Here is a 21931-nt window from a genome sequence, read left to right on the forward strand (position 1 = left end):
TTCTCGGCATTTAGTACAAGGGAGATAACTCCCAACTAATCATTAAAATCGGACTGGTACGAGGAGCACGGGCCGGTTACAAGAAGGACGCGTAATTTTCTTAAATTATTCAGCGTACCTTTTTATTTGTTCATACTCCTTTTTCACATCTATTCCCAAGCCGAAAGAAAGTTCAGTAAAGATAAATTATTACTTATAATGCATCTGCTATAGGGACGTAGCGTGATCTGGACCAGGGGGGTTCGAATATGAACCAAATGGACCCTTTTTCTATTTTGTTTTGCACCACTAGAAACTCCATATGTATAAACCTGTATGTTTTAATTCTGAAAGCGGACCATTTGCTTCAGGCAGGGGGGCAGATCCCTTGCTACTAATGGAAAAATGTACCAGGTTTCCTCTCTAAAACTATATCAAAATTACCTAATGTTTGACATCCAGTGATTAATTAATCATGTGCTCTAGATAGTGGTATTGTTAAAGAAAACAAACTTTTAACTTAATTATACACTGGCATATGAAGCAAGGGGCCTTGTGCCCCCACACACAAACACACTTTATAGCAGCAGACAGGTCTCGGTGGTGTCGTGGTTAGGCCATCGGTCTACAGGCTGGTAGGTACTGGGTTCGGATCCCAGTCGAGGCATGGGATTTTTAATCCAGATACTGACTCCAAACTCTGAGGGAGTGCTCCGCAAGGCTCAATGGGTAGGTGTAAACCACTTGCACCGACCAGTGGTCCATAGCTGGTTCAACAAAGGCCATGGTTTGTGCTATCCTGCCTGTGGGAAGCGCAAATAAAAGATCCCTTGCTGCTAATCGGAAAGAGTAGCCCATGAAGTGGCGACAGTGGGTTTCCTCTCAAAATCTGTGTGGTCCTTAACCATATGTCTGATGCCATATAACCGTAAATAAAATGTGTTGAGTGCGTCATTAAATAAACCATTTCTTTCTCTCTTTTTTTTCATGAAATGAAAATTGTAAAAAACAAATTTAGTTTTTTTTTTTTTTTTTTAAAAGGACACTTGAATTATTTTAGAGGGGACTGGTCCCTTCGGACCACTCCCCACCCCCCATGAATTCACCCTTGGAAGCAACATTTCACTTTAGTATTAACCAAGGTGGGATGTATTTAATTGATGTGTTTTTTTTATATTTTCTCCAAAACAAGACAGTACATACCATGAACAGTGGTTTGGATGGAGGAAAATTCCATGTCCCTCAAAGATTATTCATCCTGTTTCCTATTGCACCCCCAGGGTGGTGGTATATATGTAGCCCCCATCGGTGGGCCCATTGGACTATATCTCATTCCAGCGAGTGCTTCACAACTGGTGTAACAAAGGTTGTGGTATGTACTGTTTTGTCTGTGGTATGGTGTCAGCAATGAGTTTCCTCTCATCTGTTTAGTCCTTGACCACATGTTCGACCCCAGCATAGCTGAAATGCACACTGGGGAATATTTGCTGTTTGTCCCATAACATTGGTTAAAACAAAAAATCATACCACTTCCCAATGTATCTAATGCATTATAACCATAAATGAATATGTTGTGTGTGTCATTAAATAAAATTTTTTTCTTTTTCTTATTGCAGCCAAAGTGAGCACACAATCAACTAAATCCCTTCCCAAGCAGGCTGGAGGGGGGGGGGGGGGGGGGGGAGATGTAGCCCAGTGATAAAGTGTTCTCTTGATGGGTGGTCGATCTGGGATCGATCCCTGTTGGTGAACCCATTGAGCTATTTTTCGCTCCAGCCAGTGCACCACAACTGGTATGTCAAAGGCCGTGGTATGTGTTATCCTGTCTGTGGAATGGTGCATATAAAAGATCCCTTGCTGCTAATCGAAAGAGATTAGCCCATGAAGTGGCGACAGCAGGTTTCCTTTCTCAATATGTGTTGTCCTTAATCATATGTCCGACGCCATATAACCGTAAATAAAATGTGTTGAGTGCGTCATTAAATAAAACATTTCCTTCCTTCCCTTTCCAAACTTTATGGAAACATGTAGAACCAATCTAAATCTTCTCTCAGTAGCCCTGTTGGTTATTTTATGTCAAAGGCATATTTCTCGTTCCACCCAGTGCACCATGACTAGTATACCAAAGGCCGTGGTATGTGCTATCATGTCTGTGGGATGGTGCATATAAAACATCTCTTGCTACTAATGGAAAAATGTTGTGGGTTTCCTTTCTAAGACTATATTTCAAAATTATCAAATGTTTGACATCCAATAGCCGAAGCTCACGAAGTGGCGACAGCGGGTTTTCTCTCTCAATATTTGTGTGGTCCTTAACCATATGTCTAATGCCACATAACTGTAAATAAAATGTGTTGTGCACGCAGGCCCGTAGGACGGATTTTCAAAGTGGGAGGGCTCATTTTTATGGTTGTTCTATCGTCAGGTTTGTGTATTAGCATTATAAGACATTTTAAAGTCACAAAATAAAAACTGGATAAGGGGGGGGGGGGGGGGCGAGTCCCCCCAGGCCCCCCGGCTCCTACAGGCCTGGTGCGTCGTTAAATAAAACATTTTTCCTTTCCCCCCCAATAGCCGATGATTAATAAATCAATGTGTTCTTGTGGTGTCATTAAACAAAACAAAACAAAAATTCTTTTTTTTGAAAGCTCCATCAACTGCTCCACGACTGGCATATCAAAGACCATTAGTTACTGTGTGTTCTCTTCTTTGTTAACGCGTTGGTGCATAATGTAGCTCAGTAGTGGGAATGGGTGGAAATGACTTTGGTTAGATCTGATGGAGACTTTTCAAGACAGTTCGGCATGAAGGTCCATTTTCAATATCACTTCAGGGGTGCAAAAATGGCAAATATTTAACTAGCCCGCCAGACCAGAACCAACTAAATTTTACTAGCCCGCCAGAATTTCTCTAGTCCACCAGTTTATAGAACAATATATTATAATATATAGTGTCTTCACTTCAAATGAAATATATAGATATATTGAGAAAACATTAAAAGCACTTGGTAAGTGATCAACATCACGTGGCAAACGAAATAGAAAAGACAGATAGACTGTCAGGCTGGTAGTTTCATTTGACTAGTCCACCAGAATTTCTCCAGTCCGCCAGTTTATAGAAGAATATTATAATATATAGTGTCTTCTCTTCAAATGAAATATATAGATATATTAAGAAAACATTAAAAGCACTTGGTAAATGATCAACATCACGTGGCAAACGAAATAGAAAAGACAGATAGACTGTCGGGCTGGTAGTTTCATTTGACTAGTCCACCAGAATTTCTCCAGTCCGCCAGTTTATAGAAGAATATTATAATATATAGTGTCTTCTCTTCAAATGAAATATATAGATATATTGACAAAACATTAAAAGCACTTGGTAAGTGATCAACATCAAAGTCAAACAAAATCAGAAAGACAGATCAACCGTAGTTGTATTTTTTAAATCGTCTGTAGGAAAAAAAAGAAAGAAGTGTTTTATTTAACGACGCACTCAACACATTTTATTTACGGTTATATGGCGTCAGACATATGGTTAAGGACCACACAGATTTTGAGAGGAAACCCGCTGTCGCCATTACATGGGCTACTTTTCCGATTAGCAGCAAGGGATCTTTTATTAGCCCTCCCCACAGGCAGGATAGCACAAACCATGGCCTTTGTTGAACCAGTTATGGATCACTGGTCGGTGCAAGTGGTTTACACCTACCCATTGAGCCTTGCGGAGCACTCACTCAGGGTTTGGAGTCGGTATCTGGATTAAAAATCCCATGCCTCGACTGGGATCCGAACCCAGTACCTACCAGCCTGTAGACCGATGGCCTGCCACGACGCCACCGAGGCTGGTTCGTCTGTAGGAATGTTTACTCGCATTTGGCGAGCAGGCGAGTACTTTCTGCAGCACTTAGAATGATAACCAAGAGACTATAGTTTCAATTTAGTGAGAATGATTTTAATTAAAAGACAATTAATTAAGTTTCAATTTGTTTCGTTTCATTATAAAATTTCTTTATGACATCATTTCACATTAAAAGCAAGCAGTCTAAGAGTACCGCTAAAACAATACATGTCCCAACAGGGTCCAATTTTTTTTCGTATCTTCTACATTGAAGGGCCATAACTCTCTGTGAAAATTGGGTAATTAGCCATGAAATTAAACCTGATCTGCAATAGTACATAATAAAGCTATTATATAGTATATACAAAACTTCAGCTATAAATGAAATTACCAAAATACAAATATTTTCAATTTTTTAATAGTCATAAGGCACACCATGAGACATAACAGGATATAAAAATAAATTCAAATGTTCGTAACTGAAAACTATTACATTTTCCAAGTGCCAAGCATAAAACCATCATTAACAAAGTACAAATATTGTCAGCTTCTTAACAGGCATAAGACGCATCATGGGGAATAGAAGCATATTTTAATTTTAATACACTAAATAGAGATAAAATTTGATTTAAATGATTATAAGATAAAAACTATTACATGTTTCATGTGTGTCCAGTATAAAATCATCCTTAACAAAGTACAAATATTGTCAGGTTCATATTACTAAATAAATTTTTTAAAAATGAAATAATAATTTAAAACAAATTGATAAGGCACATAATAGATTAATGTAATTGTAATACACTATAAACAGTTATCAAAATATATTCAAATGATTATAGAAAACAGTACAATGTGTTATACCTACCAAGTGTCAAGCCTAAAATCGCCCTTAACAAAGAACAAACATTATCACCTTCATAATGTTAACAGAGCACATAACAGATAACTGGTAGTTTAACTGTAATACACTATAAACAGTTATCAAAATATATTCAAATGATTATAGAAAAAACTGCATTGTGCCAAGCATAAAATCATCATCAAATATATGTGAGAAATTTTTTTTCAAACACTTTATAGAAACATGATTACATTAATACATAATTATGTTTCAACATATTTTATAGTTGGAATACGTATGATTTTTAAATTAATATTATTATTGCTATAATTTGTATGTATGTATTGATGTATGAATATCTATATATATTGTATGTATGTATTGATGTATGAATATCTATATATATATTGTGTGTGTGCATGCATGTGTGTGTGTGTGTGTGTGTGTGTGTGTGTGTGTGTATGTATGTATGTATGATTTTATCAAATTTAATTCAGTAAAAAAACAAAAAAACAAGAGTACCGGTGAGGTACATGATACGCCCGTCAGGAGTTTGATGGAAAACCATAGATATTAATGAATATGTTACAGGTAATATTCAATTCTAATTATGTGAAATTTTTGCAATGGGATGAATGAACAGTTTGTTTTGGACTACTGATGATACTGTATCCATTGGAGAAGGTGCGGTCTGATTAATGAAGTTATTTTTCTTTATATGAATGGTCATGTATGCAAGATATGATCCAGACAAGGATTTACTGTTATGTGCAGTAGACCATGAAAAGTAGGTCACAGTGACCTAGTAGTAGTACGCGACACACCGCCATCCCAAGTTGTTCCTACATGTGAGGTTTGATGGTCTTGTATGCATATGTATGCAAGATATGGTCCGAACAAGAATTTACTTTTATGTGCAGTAGACCGAGAAAAGTAGGTCACAGTGATCTATAAATAGTACGCAACACACCGCCATCCCAAGTTGTTCCTACATGTGAGGTTTGATGGTCCTGTATGCATCTGTATGCAAGATATGATCCAGACAAGGATTTACTGTTATGTGCAGTAGATCATGAAAAGTAGGTCACAGTGACCTAGTAGTAGTACGCGACACACCGCCATCCCAAGTTGTTCCTTAATATGAGATTTGATGGTCCTGTATGCATATGTATGCAAGATATGGTCCTGACTAGAATTTACTGTTATGTGCAGTAGATCATGAAAAGTAGGTCACAGTGACCTAGTAATAGTACGCGACACACCGCCACCCCAAGTTTTTCCTTAATATGAGATTTGATGGTCCTGTATGCATCAATATGCAAGATATGGTCCGGACAAGGAAAAGTTAACAAAGTTAACAGATGTACGGACGGACAACGCCATACCATAATATGATCCATCATAGACGGGCGTATAAATATGTCCGATTGGGGGGGGCATAGCCCTCTCGCTACACCACTGGGTCCAAGCACCCATTTCCTCCTTGCACCCCCTTCAAAATATTTCCTGAATCTGCCCCTTTGACAGTAGATTAAAGACAAAACTGATCACTGGTTTTATATTGTATATTGCTTTCTTTTTTTTATCTGTTTTTTTCTCTCTTTCTTTGTTTCTTTCTCTCTGTCTTTTTCTCTTTCTTTCTCTCTATCTTTTTTTTTTTTTCTCTCTTTCTTTCTCTCTTTCTTTGTCTCTGTCCTTTTTTTTTCTCTCTCGCCAAGCTTGTGATCGACTATTTCCAGCAGTGATTGAACATTTTCACAGCCTGATTCCCGATTTACGTCTCTTCAACTTCTTAACGAAAAACTCTGCAAGCTCCGTCAAACCCAGGCTCCGGGCTCTCTCCTCCACCGTCAATGCCACCATCTTGTTATCCATCTCCATGGCAACGTGATTCATGAACTGGAAGGAGCTGCCCGTGATGTCAGTCAGACTCTCGGTGAGGGAGGAGATGACTGAACGAGTCGGCGATTCAGGATTCTCCTCTTTGATCTCAAAGTTCAGAATCGGAGAGGATGTTTTACGTGTCGGTTTGTCGTCCTCCATTGGCAGTCTTCCAGTCTGAGACACTGCATCTTCATCACAGTCGTCTGGTAGATACTAACGTACAGAAAATAGTTAGAAAATAGTTGGAATTACAGGCCATAGGCTTTCAAATTTCATGGGAAACACTTTTTCAGTTCTGTACCAGGGAGACAGACACAGAGTGAGAGAGAGAGAGAGAGAGAGAGAGAGATACAGAGAGAGAGAGAGATATAGAGACAGAGAGGCACAGAGACAGAGAGAGAAAGAGAGACAGACAAAGAGAGAGAAAGAGAGACAGAGATACATAGAGACAGAGACAACAGAGTAGGACACAGATAGACAGGCAGAAATACCTTCAGAGATAAATAGGGAGTGATATACAAATGTATGTGTAGAGACAAAAACAGACAAACTAACGGAGACAGACAGATACAAAAAGGAAAATAGAGAGAAAGAAAGAAGTTTGTTTTGTTTAACGACAACTCTAGAGCATATTGATTATTAATCATCGTCTATTGGATGTCAAACATTTGGTAATTAAAACATATACTAGTCTTAGAGAGGAAACCTGCTACATTTTTCCATTAGTAGCAAGGGATCTTTCATATGAACCATCCCACAGACAGGATAGCACATATCACGGCCTTTGATATACCAGTTGTGGTGCACTGGCTGGAACAAGAAATAGCCCAATGGGCCCACCGATGGGGATCGATCCCAAACCGACCACGCATCAACCGAGTGCTTTACCACTGGGCTACGTCCCTCCCCCCCCCCCCCAACCAAAAGAAGAAAGAAAGCAGGGGACAGTAAAAGGAAAGATACAATTGAAGAAACAAAATGTATTATACTTTTTGGGGCAAGACTTCTTTATCCCCTCATATGACCCTCATTCCAGCCAGTGCACCACGACTAGTACATCAAAGGCCGTGGTATGTGCTATCCTGTCTATGGGATGATGCTTTTAAAAGATTCCTTGCTGCTAATCGAAAAGAATAGCCCACGACGTGGCGACAGTGGGTTTCCTCCCTCAATATCTGTGTGGTCTTTAACCATACGTCCGATGCCATACATCGTTAAATAAAACATGTCCTTCATTCATTTCCTGACCTTTATTCCCCAAACACATGCCAGTATGATGTAGAGTTAGAAACAATCTAGTTTAAAATTATAAAACAACAAGCATTTTGAGTTACACGGGGCTTCTAGAATTTTTATAAAATCCACTAGCCATTGGGATAAATGATTTTTTTTTTACTAGCCACGATTAAAAATTCAGTAGCCCTACTTTACTTAAGTTAATACAATTTTACTAAATAATAGTAATAATCAAATATGTCCAGTAAAGAGGGACACAGAGCTTAAAAACACTAACATTGTGGGGTTGGGGTGGGGTCAGGATATTCATATTTACAAAATAGACTTAACTGCAACATTTGACCCAAAAAATTCACTAGCCATTGGGCACGGTAATAGTAGTTATTTACTAGCCCAACATTAAATATCACTAGCCATGGGAGTGGGACTACCACAATCTAGAAGCCCTGAGTTACAATGCTAAAGCAATACATGTCCCCTGCCAGGCCCAACAATTTTTTGTATCTCCTAAATTCAAGGGCCATAACTCTGAAAAGTGGGTAAATCACCATGAAACTTCAACTTGATCTGTAATGCTGTATACAATTGATACAGCTATATACAAAATTTCATTTTGTTATCTACAAGCATTGCAAACATCCGGAAAACAAATCTTCACATCTCCTAAGTTCAAGGGCCATAACTCCATTACAAATTGGTAAATCACCATGAAAGTCAAACTTTGTTTGTAACAGTATGTGATAAACCTATACACAAAATGTCAGCTCAGTATCTAATTGTCTTCTGAAAAAAAAGTCCAGAAATGTTCAAGGGCCATAACTCCGTGAAAAATAGGTAAATCGTCATGAGTCAAACTTGATCTGTAACAGTACACGATAAAGCTATACACAAAATTTCAGCTCAATATTTCAAAGCCTTCTGAAAAAGACATCCGGAACACATATGTGGGACAGATGGATGGACAGATGGATGGACAGATGGATGGACAGACAGACAGACAGGACAGAGATGAAGCCTATTGTCCCCGTCCGTTGGACCAGTAGGGGACAATAAAATATTTGAAAAGTTTTATATTTTAATGACATACAGGAAGGATGGAAATATTTTATTTTACGACGCACTCAACACATTTTATTTACTGTTATATGGCGTCAGACATATGGTTAAGGACTACACAGATATTGAGAGAGGAAATCCGCTGGGGGGGGGGGAGGGATGTAACCCAGTGGTAAAAGAGACATGTTTTATTTAACAACGCACTCAACACATTTTATTTACGGTTATATTGCATCAGACATATGGTTAAGGACTACACAGATATTGAGAGAGGAAATCCGCTGTCACCACTTCATGGGCTACTCTTTTCAATTAGCAGCAAGGGATCTTTTATATGCACCATCCCACAGACAGGGTAGTACATACCACGGCCTTTGATATACCAGTCGTGGTGTACTGGCTGGAACGAGAAATAGCCCAATGGGCCCACCGACAGGGATTGATCCCAGACCGACCGTGCATCGAGCGGACGCTTTATGTCCCACCCCTCTGACAGATTCATTAATGCCATACTGGACAAACATAAAATTGAGAGTGGAAGGCATGAAGGTCTTTCCCTTTTGTTTATCATGCACCATTAATTAGAATAAAATAGCTGACTTTTTCGCAAAGCCCAATTTTAAAAATATGTTAAGGGTCCACTGAAATAACCATGATGTCCCAATAGATAGTCGGTATTATAATAAAATTATTATTATTAATATATTATAATATTAAAAAAAAAAATATCACTCGACTAAAATGTGACATCACAGGTTATTGCCATGGACCCTTCATATATATATATATATATATACTTGACACTAAATCTCCTACCATCTCTTTCCTAGTGAGATCTGCTCCTAGATGAGCCAATTTCTTGGCCACTTCCTGTTTCCCATAATCCACTGCGAGAAACAGCAAGTCTTTGAAGTTTGGCATCAGTGGATCAAGCTGTAATCAAGAAAAGCAGGAAAAGATATCAACTCATTTTAAAGAAGGAAGGAAATGTTTTATTTAATGATGCACTCACAGACCTTGCTATTCCATAATATAACATGACGTCACTGAAGTTAGGGTCGAAACAAAGGCAAATTTATTAGTATTGTACTCTGTAGTTTGAACACGATTTATTGTAGTACAGGATATACTAAATAATATTTTTCTGTTTGCTGTTAAATTTTGTTGCAAAATGTATGCATATGATTGGACTTTACATTTGTGAAGTGGAGTTTCAACCTCATATTGAATTATTTCGAGCAATTCGCCTGGATTAATGTTGACCAAGAACCATGTCGATGGGGATAGGTCTACAAGTTTATAACTTTTACTAATATATTTTCACTTACTGTTTTTATAAATACATAAAATAACATTCATTTACGAAATGGTAAGCATTATTTTGGTGAGTTTTTCAAAATGTATATTTTAAAGAAGTTAATGTTGTTTACAATTGTGTTTATAAAATTGATAGTCATTTCCATTTTGTCTTCTTTATCAATTTTATTGTCCCGAAAAGTGTGTTCAAAACAAAAATGGTGTACTTCAGATTGTGATACAATTATTTCTGCTGAACCTGCTTGTGCCGTTTTGGGAACACAGACTAGAATAGCAGGCTATAGGACACATGATCGAATTGACTGCTGCGACTGATCAGGGCTGGACCTTACTCGGGGAGGGTGGGTATTCATTGCTGCTAACAAAGTAAGAACAATAACATCATTTTGATCTAAAGTTAGTAATACTTTTGAAAATTATTTATAATAATAAATATAACGTAAGGCGCGAAATTAATATGCTAATGAAAACATCACAATTGATGCTAAGTGACAGCATATCGGACAAGTTTTCGGAATTTTGTCATCGTGATAAATCCTGGTTGCCCATGACAGCGTACATCTATTGTCTGATTTATCACGAAAATTAACCAATGGCAAAAAGGCTTATATGAAAGATGTATTAGAATACAATATAAAAAGTGGATCATTTTCTCCTTCCATGGATACTTAACCTGACCTCAGACAAAAGGCATTTCCCATCTCTTCTGTTAGACTGGTCCAAACATCCCAACAGAAAAAAGAAATGGCTAAACTATTTTAATAGAATAGGGAAGAAATGCCATAGGTTACAGATGAGGTTAAGGATTAAAAGAAATTCACATTGAGGTTAAGGCTTAAAAGAAATACACATTGAGGTTAAGGCTTAAAAGAAATACACACCGAGGTTAAGGCTTAAAAGAAATACACACCGAGGTTAAGGCTTAAACGAAATACACACTGAGGTTAAGGATTAAAAGAAATACACATTGAGGTTAAGGCTTAAAAGAAATACACATTGAGGTTAAGGCTTAAAAGAAATACACATTGAGGTTAAGGATTAAAAGAAATACACACTGAGGTTAAGGATTAAAAGAAATACACATTGAGGTTAAGGATTAAAAGAAAATACACATTACTTACAACGCTGGAGAATTTGACAACAGGAAACTTGAATTTCTTGATGCTTTCATTGAATTCTTTGAGTCCTTTTTTCTTAGAGGAAATAATTTTGTAGAGTTCTTCATACTGAAATCAGTAAATACACTACATATACATGTTAAACAGGAATGAAGACAAATCTTTGTGTAATGACACCTGAACATTAAAGACCAGGCTTTAAAAAACGTTATGTTTCAGAGAACATAGAGAAAGAATGAGTGAGAGAGACAGAGACAAAGAGGGAAGGCAGGAAGAAAGAGAGGGAGAGAGAGAGAGCAAAAGAAACCAAGAGAGAGAATGAGAGACAGAAGAGAGGGAGAGAGGAAAGAGAGACAAAAGACAGAGTAAGAGAGAGAGAGAGAGAGAGAGAGAGAGAAAGAGAGATAAAGAGACAGAGCAAAGTGTGAGAATACAAGAAAATATGAGCAAGAGAGCATTCGAGTGAGCAAGAGAAAAGACAGGGAGACAGAGAGACATAGGAGAGAGAGAGAGAGAGAGAGAGAGAGAGAGGGGGGGGGGGCAGAGGGAGAGAGAGAGAGGCAGAGAGAGAGAGGCAGAGAGGCAGAGAGGGCATCAATGAATATTTTTATCTATAGACCGATACCTTGTCAATACACATAAGCTCCAGTTCCAATCCATACTTGGCGCGCCTTTCTCTTTCAATCCATTGTCCTATGGTAGGTAACTCACAATAATCCTTAGCCATCTTCCAGTGCTGTATAAAATACATATTCATCACTTTCTTTTAAAGCTTTAACCAATACACAAAACACATCTTCCAGTGCTGTATAAAATACATATTCATCACTTTCTTTTAAAGCTTTAACCAATACACAAAACACATCTTCCAGTGCTGTATAAAATACATATTCATTACTTTCTTTTAAAGCTTTAACCAATACACAAAACAGAGTCCAAGGGATATTTTACAATATGAAAAACAAATACCTGTGTAATGTTAAAAAATTAAGAAAACTTATTTAGAACTACTTTAAAAATAAACAGTGAAGCAAAATAAATGCAAAATGGTTTTAAAAATCATCCAAGAAATCAAAATATAAACAAAATGAAATTTTAAAAAGTACTAAATTATATATTTTGTTTCAAGGGCCGAAGTTTGTATCGATCTTTAGAAAAATGTTTTAAAATGCTTAAGTCACATTAAATGCTTGAATTTTCCCACAAAAGGAACTGCACACAATATTCACACACCATGGGGAAAACTGATTTTTGCTACCGATGGTTCAAATCCCCTCCCCCCCCCCCCCCCCCAAAAAGAAAAAGAAAAAAGCCCAATGCAAAGTACAACTGTATGTATTAATGTTACTAACTGTGTCCAAGGTATTTTGGTCAATTCCTGCATCCGTCAACATCTTCCTTATCTTGAAGCCATCGTCCAGCAGGGCACAGGCATAGTGATAGGCAGTTCGGTAACACTGTGGAAATAATATCAGAATCTCAACACTATCATAACACTGCAGAAATAATATCAGAATTTCAACATTACCATAATACTGCAGAAATAATATCAGAATTTGAACACTATCAAAACACTGCAAAAATAATATCAGAATTTCAACACCATCAGAACACTGCAGAAATAATATCAGAATTTCAACACGATCACAACACTGCAGAAATAATATCAGAACTTCAACATTACTATAATACTGCAGAAATAATATCAGAATTTGAACACTATCAAAACATTGCAGAAATAATATCAGAATTTCAACACCATCAGAACACTGCAGAAATAATATCAGAACTTCAACACCATCAGAACACTGCAGAAATAATATCAGAATTTCAACACCATCAGAACACTGCAGAAATAATATCAGAATTTCAACACCATCATAACACTGCAGAAATAATATCAGAACTTCAACACCATCAGAACACTGCAGAAATAATATCAGAACTTCAACACCATCAGAACACTGCAGAAATAATATCAGAATTTCAACACCATCATAACACTGCAGAAATAATATCAGAACTTCAACACCATCATAACACTGCAGAAATAATATCAGAATTTCAACACTTTCATAACACTGCAGAAATAATATTAGAATTTCAACACCATCATAACACTGCAGAAATAATATCAGAATTTCAACACCATCAGAACACTGCAGAAATAATATCAGAATTTCAACACTATCATAACACTGCAGAAATACTATCAGAACTTCAACACGATCATAACACTGCAGAAATAATATCAGAACTTCAACACGATCATAACACTGCAGAAATAATATCAGAATTTCAACACCATCAAAACACTGCAGAAATAATATCAGAATTTCAACACCATCAGAACACTAGGGAAATAATATCAGAATTTCAACACCATCATAACACTGCAGAAATAATATCAGAATTTGAACACTATCAAAACATTGCAGAAATAATATCAGAATTTCAACACCATCAGAACACTGCAGAAATAATATCAGAACTTCAACACCATCAGAACACTGCAGAAATAATATCAGAATTTCAACACCATCAGAACACTGCAGAAATAATATCAGAATTTCAACACCATCATAACACTGCAGAAATAATATCAGAACTTCAACACCATCAGAACACTGCAGAAATAATATCAGAACTTCAACACCATCAGAACACTGCAGAAATAATATCAGAATTTCAACACCATCATAACACTGCAGAAATAATATCAGAACTTCAACACCATCATAACACTGCAGAAATAATATCAGAATTTCAACACTTTCATAACACTGCAGAAATAATATTAGAATTTCAACACCATCATAACACTGCAGAAATAATATCAGAATTTCAACACCATCAGAACACTGCAGAAATAATATCAGAATTTCAACACTATCATAACACTGCAGAAATACTATCAGAACTTCAACACGATCATAACACTGCAGAAATAATATCAGAACTTCAACACGATCATAACACTGCAGAAATAATATCAGAATTTCAACACCATCAAAACACTGCAGAAATAATATCAGAATTTCAACACCATCAGAACACTAGGGAAATAATATCAGAATTTCAACACCATCATAACACTGCAGAAATAATATCAGAATTTCAACACTTTCAAAACACTGCAGAAATAATATCAGAATTTCAGCATTAACATAACACTGCAGAAATAATATCAGAATTTGTACATTACCATAACAGTATATTTAATGACACCTCTTCATAAAGAAAAATCAGTGGGTTAAAGAAAAACGCAATTTAAAAAACCCCCAAAACCCAACTCACACAGTCCTTCGCATTAATGTTGATATCAGGACACGACAGAAGAAACTTGACGATGTCCGGCTTGTTCCACAGAACAGCGAGATGCAGTGGGGCTCTGCCTCCCTGAAACAAACAGTACAGTACTAAACAAATTACGTTACTGTGACGAAACCAATATCATGCTTTATCATATAATATCTAGCATTTCCAGTGCAAACTGCCTCCCTGAAACAAACTACAATATTAAACAAATTACGTCACAGTGACAAAACCGATATCATGCTTTATCATATAATATCTAGCATTTCCAGTGCAAACTGCCTCTCTGAAACAAACAGTACAATATTAAACAAATTACGTCACAGTGACGAAACCAGTATCATGCTTTATCATATAATATCTAGCATTTCCATTGCAATCTGCCTCCCTGAAACAAACAATATTAACCAAATTACGTCACTGTGATGAAACCGATATCATTTTTTATGGAGCAAAACAAATGTTGACCATGACCGAGGCCGGAGACCGAGGTTGATATTTGCAAGTATTTGACATCATTATCTGTAAGAACCTACAACTTCCCGAGTTCTGTCAATCAAAATGATAGCATTTATTGGTCAATGCTAAAGAGATTCCCCATTTTACACTGAAGCATGCAAATGTTTTAATTAACGACGCACTCAACACATTTTATTTATGGTTATATGGCGTCGGACTTATGGTTGAGGACCACACAGATATTGAAAGAGGAAACCAGCTGTCGCCACTTCATGGGCTACTCTTTTCGATTAGCAGCAAGGGATCTTTTATATGCACCATCCCACAGACAGAATAGTACATAACACAGCCTTTGTTACACCAATTGTGGAGTAATGGCTGCAACGAGAAATAGCCCAATGGGCCCACAGATGAGAATCAATCCTAGATTGATGACACATCAGTCGAGCGCTGTACTACTGAGCTACATCCCGCCCCCTCCACCGTTTTATACTGAACATAGTGCAATATCACGAACATGGTGCAATATCACGAACATGGTGCAATATCACGAACATGGTGCAATATCACGAACATAGTGCAATATCACGAACATAGTGCAATATCACAAACAGAGTGCAATATCATGAACATGGTGCAATATTATGAATGAATGAATATTTAACGACACCCCAGCACACAAATACACATTGGCTATTGGCTGTCAAAAACGTTAAGTACATGGAAATATTATTTACAATATCGTCATTTATGGATTTGCAAAACCACAGAGCAGCGCAATATAACCTCAAAACGGAATCACATGTGACGTAACATTAATCAATCGGAACTCATGTAGAATAATGATTGATGTAATAATAAGCAATTCTGGCACTGTGATGAAACCAATATGATGTTTAAGGAGTGGGGGAAAAATACTGATCGAGGCCTTAGGTTGAGGTACATTTTTTGGTTTTCTTATTTCAGGTCATTGCTATATAAAAAGAATAAAAAGATATTAATCATAATTATTGTAGTATGTCTTGTTAACCTTTCTGTAAGATAACGAAGCAGTTTTTAAAATGGTAACGTAGAATTTTCTCCATAAAATATTAGGCTTTAAATTGAAAGACATTGGGGAGGGGGTAAAATAAAAAGTTTTCTCTGCCTATTTTTGCTTTACATGTAACAGGAACCAAACTTTTTTTCCTGCACACTTTCATCAAGGGCCAAAATGAATAAACTATTTATAAAAATGCATGCTAATGATGAATACTGTTAGTGATGAATGATCTTGCCCTTTGTGGTACAACTGACCTTGCCCTTTGTTACAACTGACCTTGTCATTTGTGGTACAACTGACCTTGCCCTTAAGAGTTACAACTGACCTTGCCCTTGTGTCACAACTGACCTTGCCCTTTGTGTTACAACTGACCTTGCCCTTAAGAGTTACAACTGACCTTGCCCTGTGTCACAAGTTACCTTACCCTTTGTTACAACTGACCTTGCCCTTGGTGCTACAACTGACCTTGCCCTTTGTGTTACAACTGACCTTGCTCTTAAGAGTTACAACTGACCTTGCCCTTTGTGTTACAACTGTCCTTGCCCTTTATGTTACAACTGACCTTGTTATTTGTGTTACAACTGACCTTGCCCTTAAGAGTTACAACTGACCTTGCCCTTTGTGGTATAACTGACCTTGCCCTTTGTGGTATAACTGACCTTGCCCTTTGTGTTACAACTGGCCTTGCCCTTTGTGGTACAACTGACCTTGCTTTTTGTGTTACAACTGACCTTGCCCTTAAGAGTTACAACTGACCTTGCCCTTTGTGTCACAACTGACCTTGCCCTTTGTGTCACAACTTACCTTGCCCTTAAGAGTTACAACTGACCTTGCCCTTTGTGTTACAACTGACCTTGCCATTTGTGTTACAACTGACCTTGCTCTTGGTGCTACAACTGACCTTGCCCTTTGTGTTATAACTGACCTTGTCCTTGGAGTTGACCAGCAGTCTTGGTTTGTCGTGTTTGTCCAGGAACTCCTTCACCTGGTTCACACTCTCAGTTTTCACCAGTCGGTGAAATGTCTGGACACTTTCCTGCGGAGGAAATCATAACAGAATAAACATCCTATAAACATTCCAGCAAAACTTTTAAAGAGTTTTGTGCCCAAAACTTTAGTGGTATAGGGGCATGTAAAAATACTCTCTCTTTCTCTTTAAGAGTTTTTTTGTCAGAAAGTCCAATTCGGCTTGATGTAAAAAAACCAGAAAGAAAAGGACAGCTCTTTCAGAAATATACACATATAAAACCAATCTTCAACTGATCTACAACTAGCTGAGACATATTAACAAAAAATGAATCAATAATAAAGTTTAGTAGGTTAAACTAAGCTGGAAAATATAATTTGAAATTCTAAAAGCAGATGAAATGCTTAGTATCACGAGTACTGTTCTTTTATTTATATACTCTTCAAAAAAAGTAGGGCAACCTGAAATATTAATGTTAATATCAACTATTAGATCAAACATACGTTTTGACCACAGACATCCTAGTAAAGAACGTTCAGGTCTGTTTATCAACACACCGAAACATATTCCATAGTGTGCACGTGCATCACGCATTTGCCCTGTACACATGCGTGGGGTGTCATTCTCTATTTTGACAATTTCCACGAAGGTCGATTAATCACCGTGGAACATTATTTCTGTCAATCTTTTTCATTCTGTTGATCATACAGTTGTTATTGTTTTGTTTTTAGTCATTTTTATTGTTTGGATTTGCGATTTACTGATAAAAAAACGTCAACTTTCAAATTTCACTTCTGATCCCAACCGTCCTTTAAGATCTTTGGTGGTCATAAAACCTACTGTAATACTGAACTACCGGTTATAATGTTTGCCCAATTAATTCCCCATTCTCCACAGCTAATATGCCTTACAATTTTGGCAATTGTAAATTCTTATTAGAGTTCCTCTACTTTTTTTAAAGAATATATATTGACCAACGTTTCTATAAAAAATAAAAATTGAACTTTATGTTTTGCTTCCAAAACAGTTTTCCTTCTTCTTTTTTTACATCAAGCTAAACTGGAATTATTTATTTGAAAAAACTTACAATTTTTGCTACATTGTAGTATAAACTCACACAATTCAAAGAGAAAGTCAATGCACTTATATAGACTAAATTTAGAGAAAAAAAATAATTCCACTTTTATAAATATATATTTTTTTAAGCTGTTGAACTGATCAAAGCCCATTTCCATGATCAAACATATTTTATTAATGTGAAATACAGCTACAGGTTAGACAAACATATGCACGTTTTCTGTGTACGAATAGGATCAGCTATTCTGATGCAACATGTACATGTAAGTCTTGTCTTCAACTCAAGCAGTATGAAACGGGTCCGACTATTTACCCTAAGACACCCAAAGATACCCCAAGACACCACCAAGATACCCCAAGACACCACCAAGACATCACCAAGACACCCCAAGACACCACCAAGACACCACCAAGACACCCCAAGACACCACCAAGACACCACCAAGACACCACCAAGACACCCCAAGACACCACCAAGACACCCCAAGACACCACCAAGACACCACCAAGACACCCCAAGACACCACCAAGATACCCCAAGACACCACCAAGACATCACCAAGACACCACCAACACACACCACCAAGACACACCACCAAGATACCCCAACACCACCAAGACATCACCAAGACACCACCAAGACACCACCAAGACACCACCAAGACACCCCAAGACACCACCAAGATACCCCAAGACACCACCAAGACACCCCAAGACACCCCAAGACACCACCAAGACACCCCAAGACACCACCAAGACACCCCAAGACACCCCAAGACACCACCCACCCCAAGACACCACCAAGATACCCCAAGACACCACCAAGATACCCCAAGACACCACCAAGACATCACCAAGACACCACCAGATACCACAAGACACCACCAAGACACCACAAGACACCACCAAGACACCACAGACACACACCACAGACACACCCAAGACACACACCAAGACACCCCAACACACACACCACAGACACACCAAGACACACACCAAGACACCACACAGACACACACAAGACACACACACAGACACACCAACACACAAGACACACCCAAGACACACACCAAGACACCCCAAGACACCCCAAGACACCACCAAGACACCACCAAGACACACAAGACACCACCAAGACACCACTAAGATACCCCAAGACACACCACAGACACACAAGACACCACCACAGACACACAAGACATCCACAAGACACACACCAAGACACACCCCAACACACCACCAAGACACCACCACAGACACCACCAAGACTCCACCACAGACACACACAGACAAGACACCACCAAGACACCACCAAGACACCACCAAGACACCCCAACACACACACCACAGACATCACCAAGACACCCCAAGACACACACCAAGACCACCAAGACACACACCAAGACACACCCACAGACATCACCAAGACACCACCAAGAAGACACCAACCAAGACACACACCAAGACACCACCAACACACCACAAGACACCACCAAGACACACACACACACCACCAAGACACACACAAGACACCCCAAGACATCACCACAGACATCACCAAGACACCACCAAGACACCACCAAAGACACCACCAAGACACCCCAAGACACCACCAAGACATCACCAAGACATCACCAAGACACCACCAACCAAGACACCACCAAGACACCACCAAGACACCCCAAGACACCCCCCAGACACCCCAAGACACACCAAGACACCACCAAGACACCCCACAAGACACACACCAAGACACACCAAGACACCCCAAGACACACACACAAGACACCCCAAGACACCACAACACACACCAAGACACCACCAAGACACCCCAAGACACCACCAAGACACCACCAAGACACCACCAAGACACCCCAACACACACCCCCAAGACACCACCAAGACACACACCAAGACACACACACCAAGACACCAGCAACATACCCCAAGACACACACACAGACACACCCAAGACACCAGCAACATACACACAAGACACCACACAACACACACACAAGACATCACAAGACACACCAAGACACCCCAAGACACACCACAGACACACCAAGACACCACCAAGACACCCCCAAGACACCACCAAGACATCACCAAGACACCACCAAGACACACACCAAGACACACACAAGACACACAAGACACCACCAAGACACCACAAGACACACCAAGACACCCCATACACCACCAAGACACACAAGACACCACCAAGACACCCAAGACATCACCAAGACACACAAGACACCACCAAGACACCCCAAGACACCCCACACACACACCAACACACACACACAAGACACCACCAAGACACCACAAGACACCACAAGACACCCCAAGACACACCAAGACACCACCAAGACACCCCAAGACACCCCAAGACATCACACAAGACACAGACACCAAGACACACCACCAAGACACCACCAAGACACCACCAACACATCACCAACACACACACCCCAAGACACCACCAAGACACCCCAAGACACCACCAAGACACCCCAAGACACCAAGACATCACCAAGACACCACCAAGACATCACCAAGACACCACCAAGACACCCCAAGACACCACCAAGACCCCACCAAGACACCACCAAAACACCCCAAGACACCACCAAGACACCACCAAGACACCCCAAGACATCACCAAGACACCACCAAGACACCAGCAAGACACCCCAGACACCCCAAGACACCCGCAAGACACCCGACACAGACACCCCAAGACACTACCACACACACCACACAGACACCAGCAAGATACCACAAGACACCATCAACACAGACACAAGACACCACCAAGACATCACCAAGACACACAAGACACACACCAAGACACACACCACACACACCCCAAGACACACAAGACACACCAACACACACCAAGACACCCCAAGACACACACACAAGACACCCCAAGACACACCAAGACACACACACACCAAGACACCACACACAGACACCCCAACACATCACCAAGACACCACCAAGACATCACCAAGATACCCCAAGACACCACCAACACACACACAGACACACACACAAGACACCCACAGACACCAGCAAGACACACCCAAGACACCACCAGACAGACACACCAAGACATACAGCAAGATACCCCAAGACACCATCAAGAGCACACACACACACACACAGCAAGACACACAGGACACCCCAAGATACACCAAGACACCACCAAGACACCCCAGACACAGCAACACACCCCAAGACACCACCAAGACACACCAGGACACCCCAAGACACACACAAGACACCACCAAGACACCCCAGGACACCAGCAAGATACCCCAAGACACCAGCAAGACACCCCAAGACATCAGCAAGACATCACCAAGACACCACCAAGACATCACCAAGACACCACCAAGACACACCAAGACATCACCAAGACACCACCAAGACACACCAAGACACCACCAAGACACCACCAAGACACCCCAAGACACCACCAAGACACCCCAAGACACCCCAAGACATCACCAAGACACCCCAAGACACCACCAAGACACCCCAAGACACCCCAAGACACCACCAAGACATCACCAAGACACCACCAAGACACCACAAGACACCACCAAGACACCACCAAGACACCCAAGACCAAGACACCCCAACACACACCACCAAGACACCAGACACCCCAAGACACCACCAAGACATCACCAAGACACCACCAAGACATCACCAAGACACCACAAGACACCACCAAGACACACCAAGACACCAAGACACCACCAGACACCACCAAGACACACCAA

At 39.4% G+C, this 21931-nt stretch overlaps 1 protein-coding gene across 1 annotated transcript in view; it reads right to left on the reverse strand.

Moving 5' to 3' along the window:
- Nucleotides 1-5803: 5803 nt before the first annotated feature.
- The window catches only part of LOC121373279, a 46340-nt gene continuing 30212 nt past the window's right edge, over nucleotides 5804-21931 (reverse strand). The window contains exons 16-22 of the mRNA XM_041499807.1: nucleotides 17016-17126; nucleotides 14572-14673; nucleotides 12627-12731; nucleotides 11900-12010; nucleotides 11278-11382; nucleotides 9656-9772; nucleotides 5804-6760 (exon numbers count right to left, since the gene is read on the reverse strand). Of these exons, the coding sequence (XP_041355741.1) occupies nucleotides 6419-6760; nucleotides 9656-9772; nucleotides 11278-11382; nucleotides 11900-12010; nucleotides 12627-12731; nucleotides 14572-14673; nucleotides 17016-17126 (993 nt within the window). The 3' untranslated portion in view covers nucleotides 5804-6418. The remainder of the gene's footprint in view (nucleotides 6761-9655; nucleotides 9773-11277; nucleotides 11383-11899; nucleotides 12011-12626; nucleotides 12732-14571; nucleotides 14674-17015; nucleotides 17127-21931) is intronic.

This window comes from Gigantopelta aegis, chromosome 5 (assembly GCF_016097555.1).
Source record: "Gigantopelta aegis isolate Gae_Host chromosome 5, Gae_host_genome, whole genome shotgun sequence".
NCBI lineage: Eukaryota > Metazoa > Mollusca > Gastropoda > Neomphalida > Peltospiridae > Gigantopelta > Gigantopelta aegis.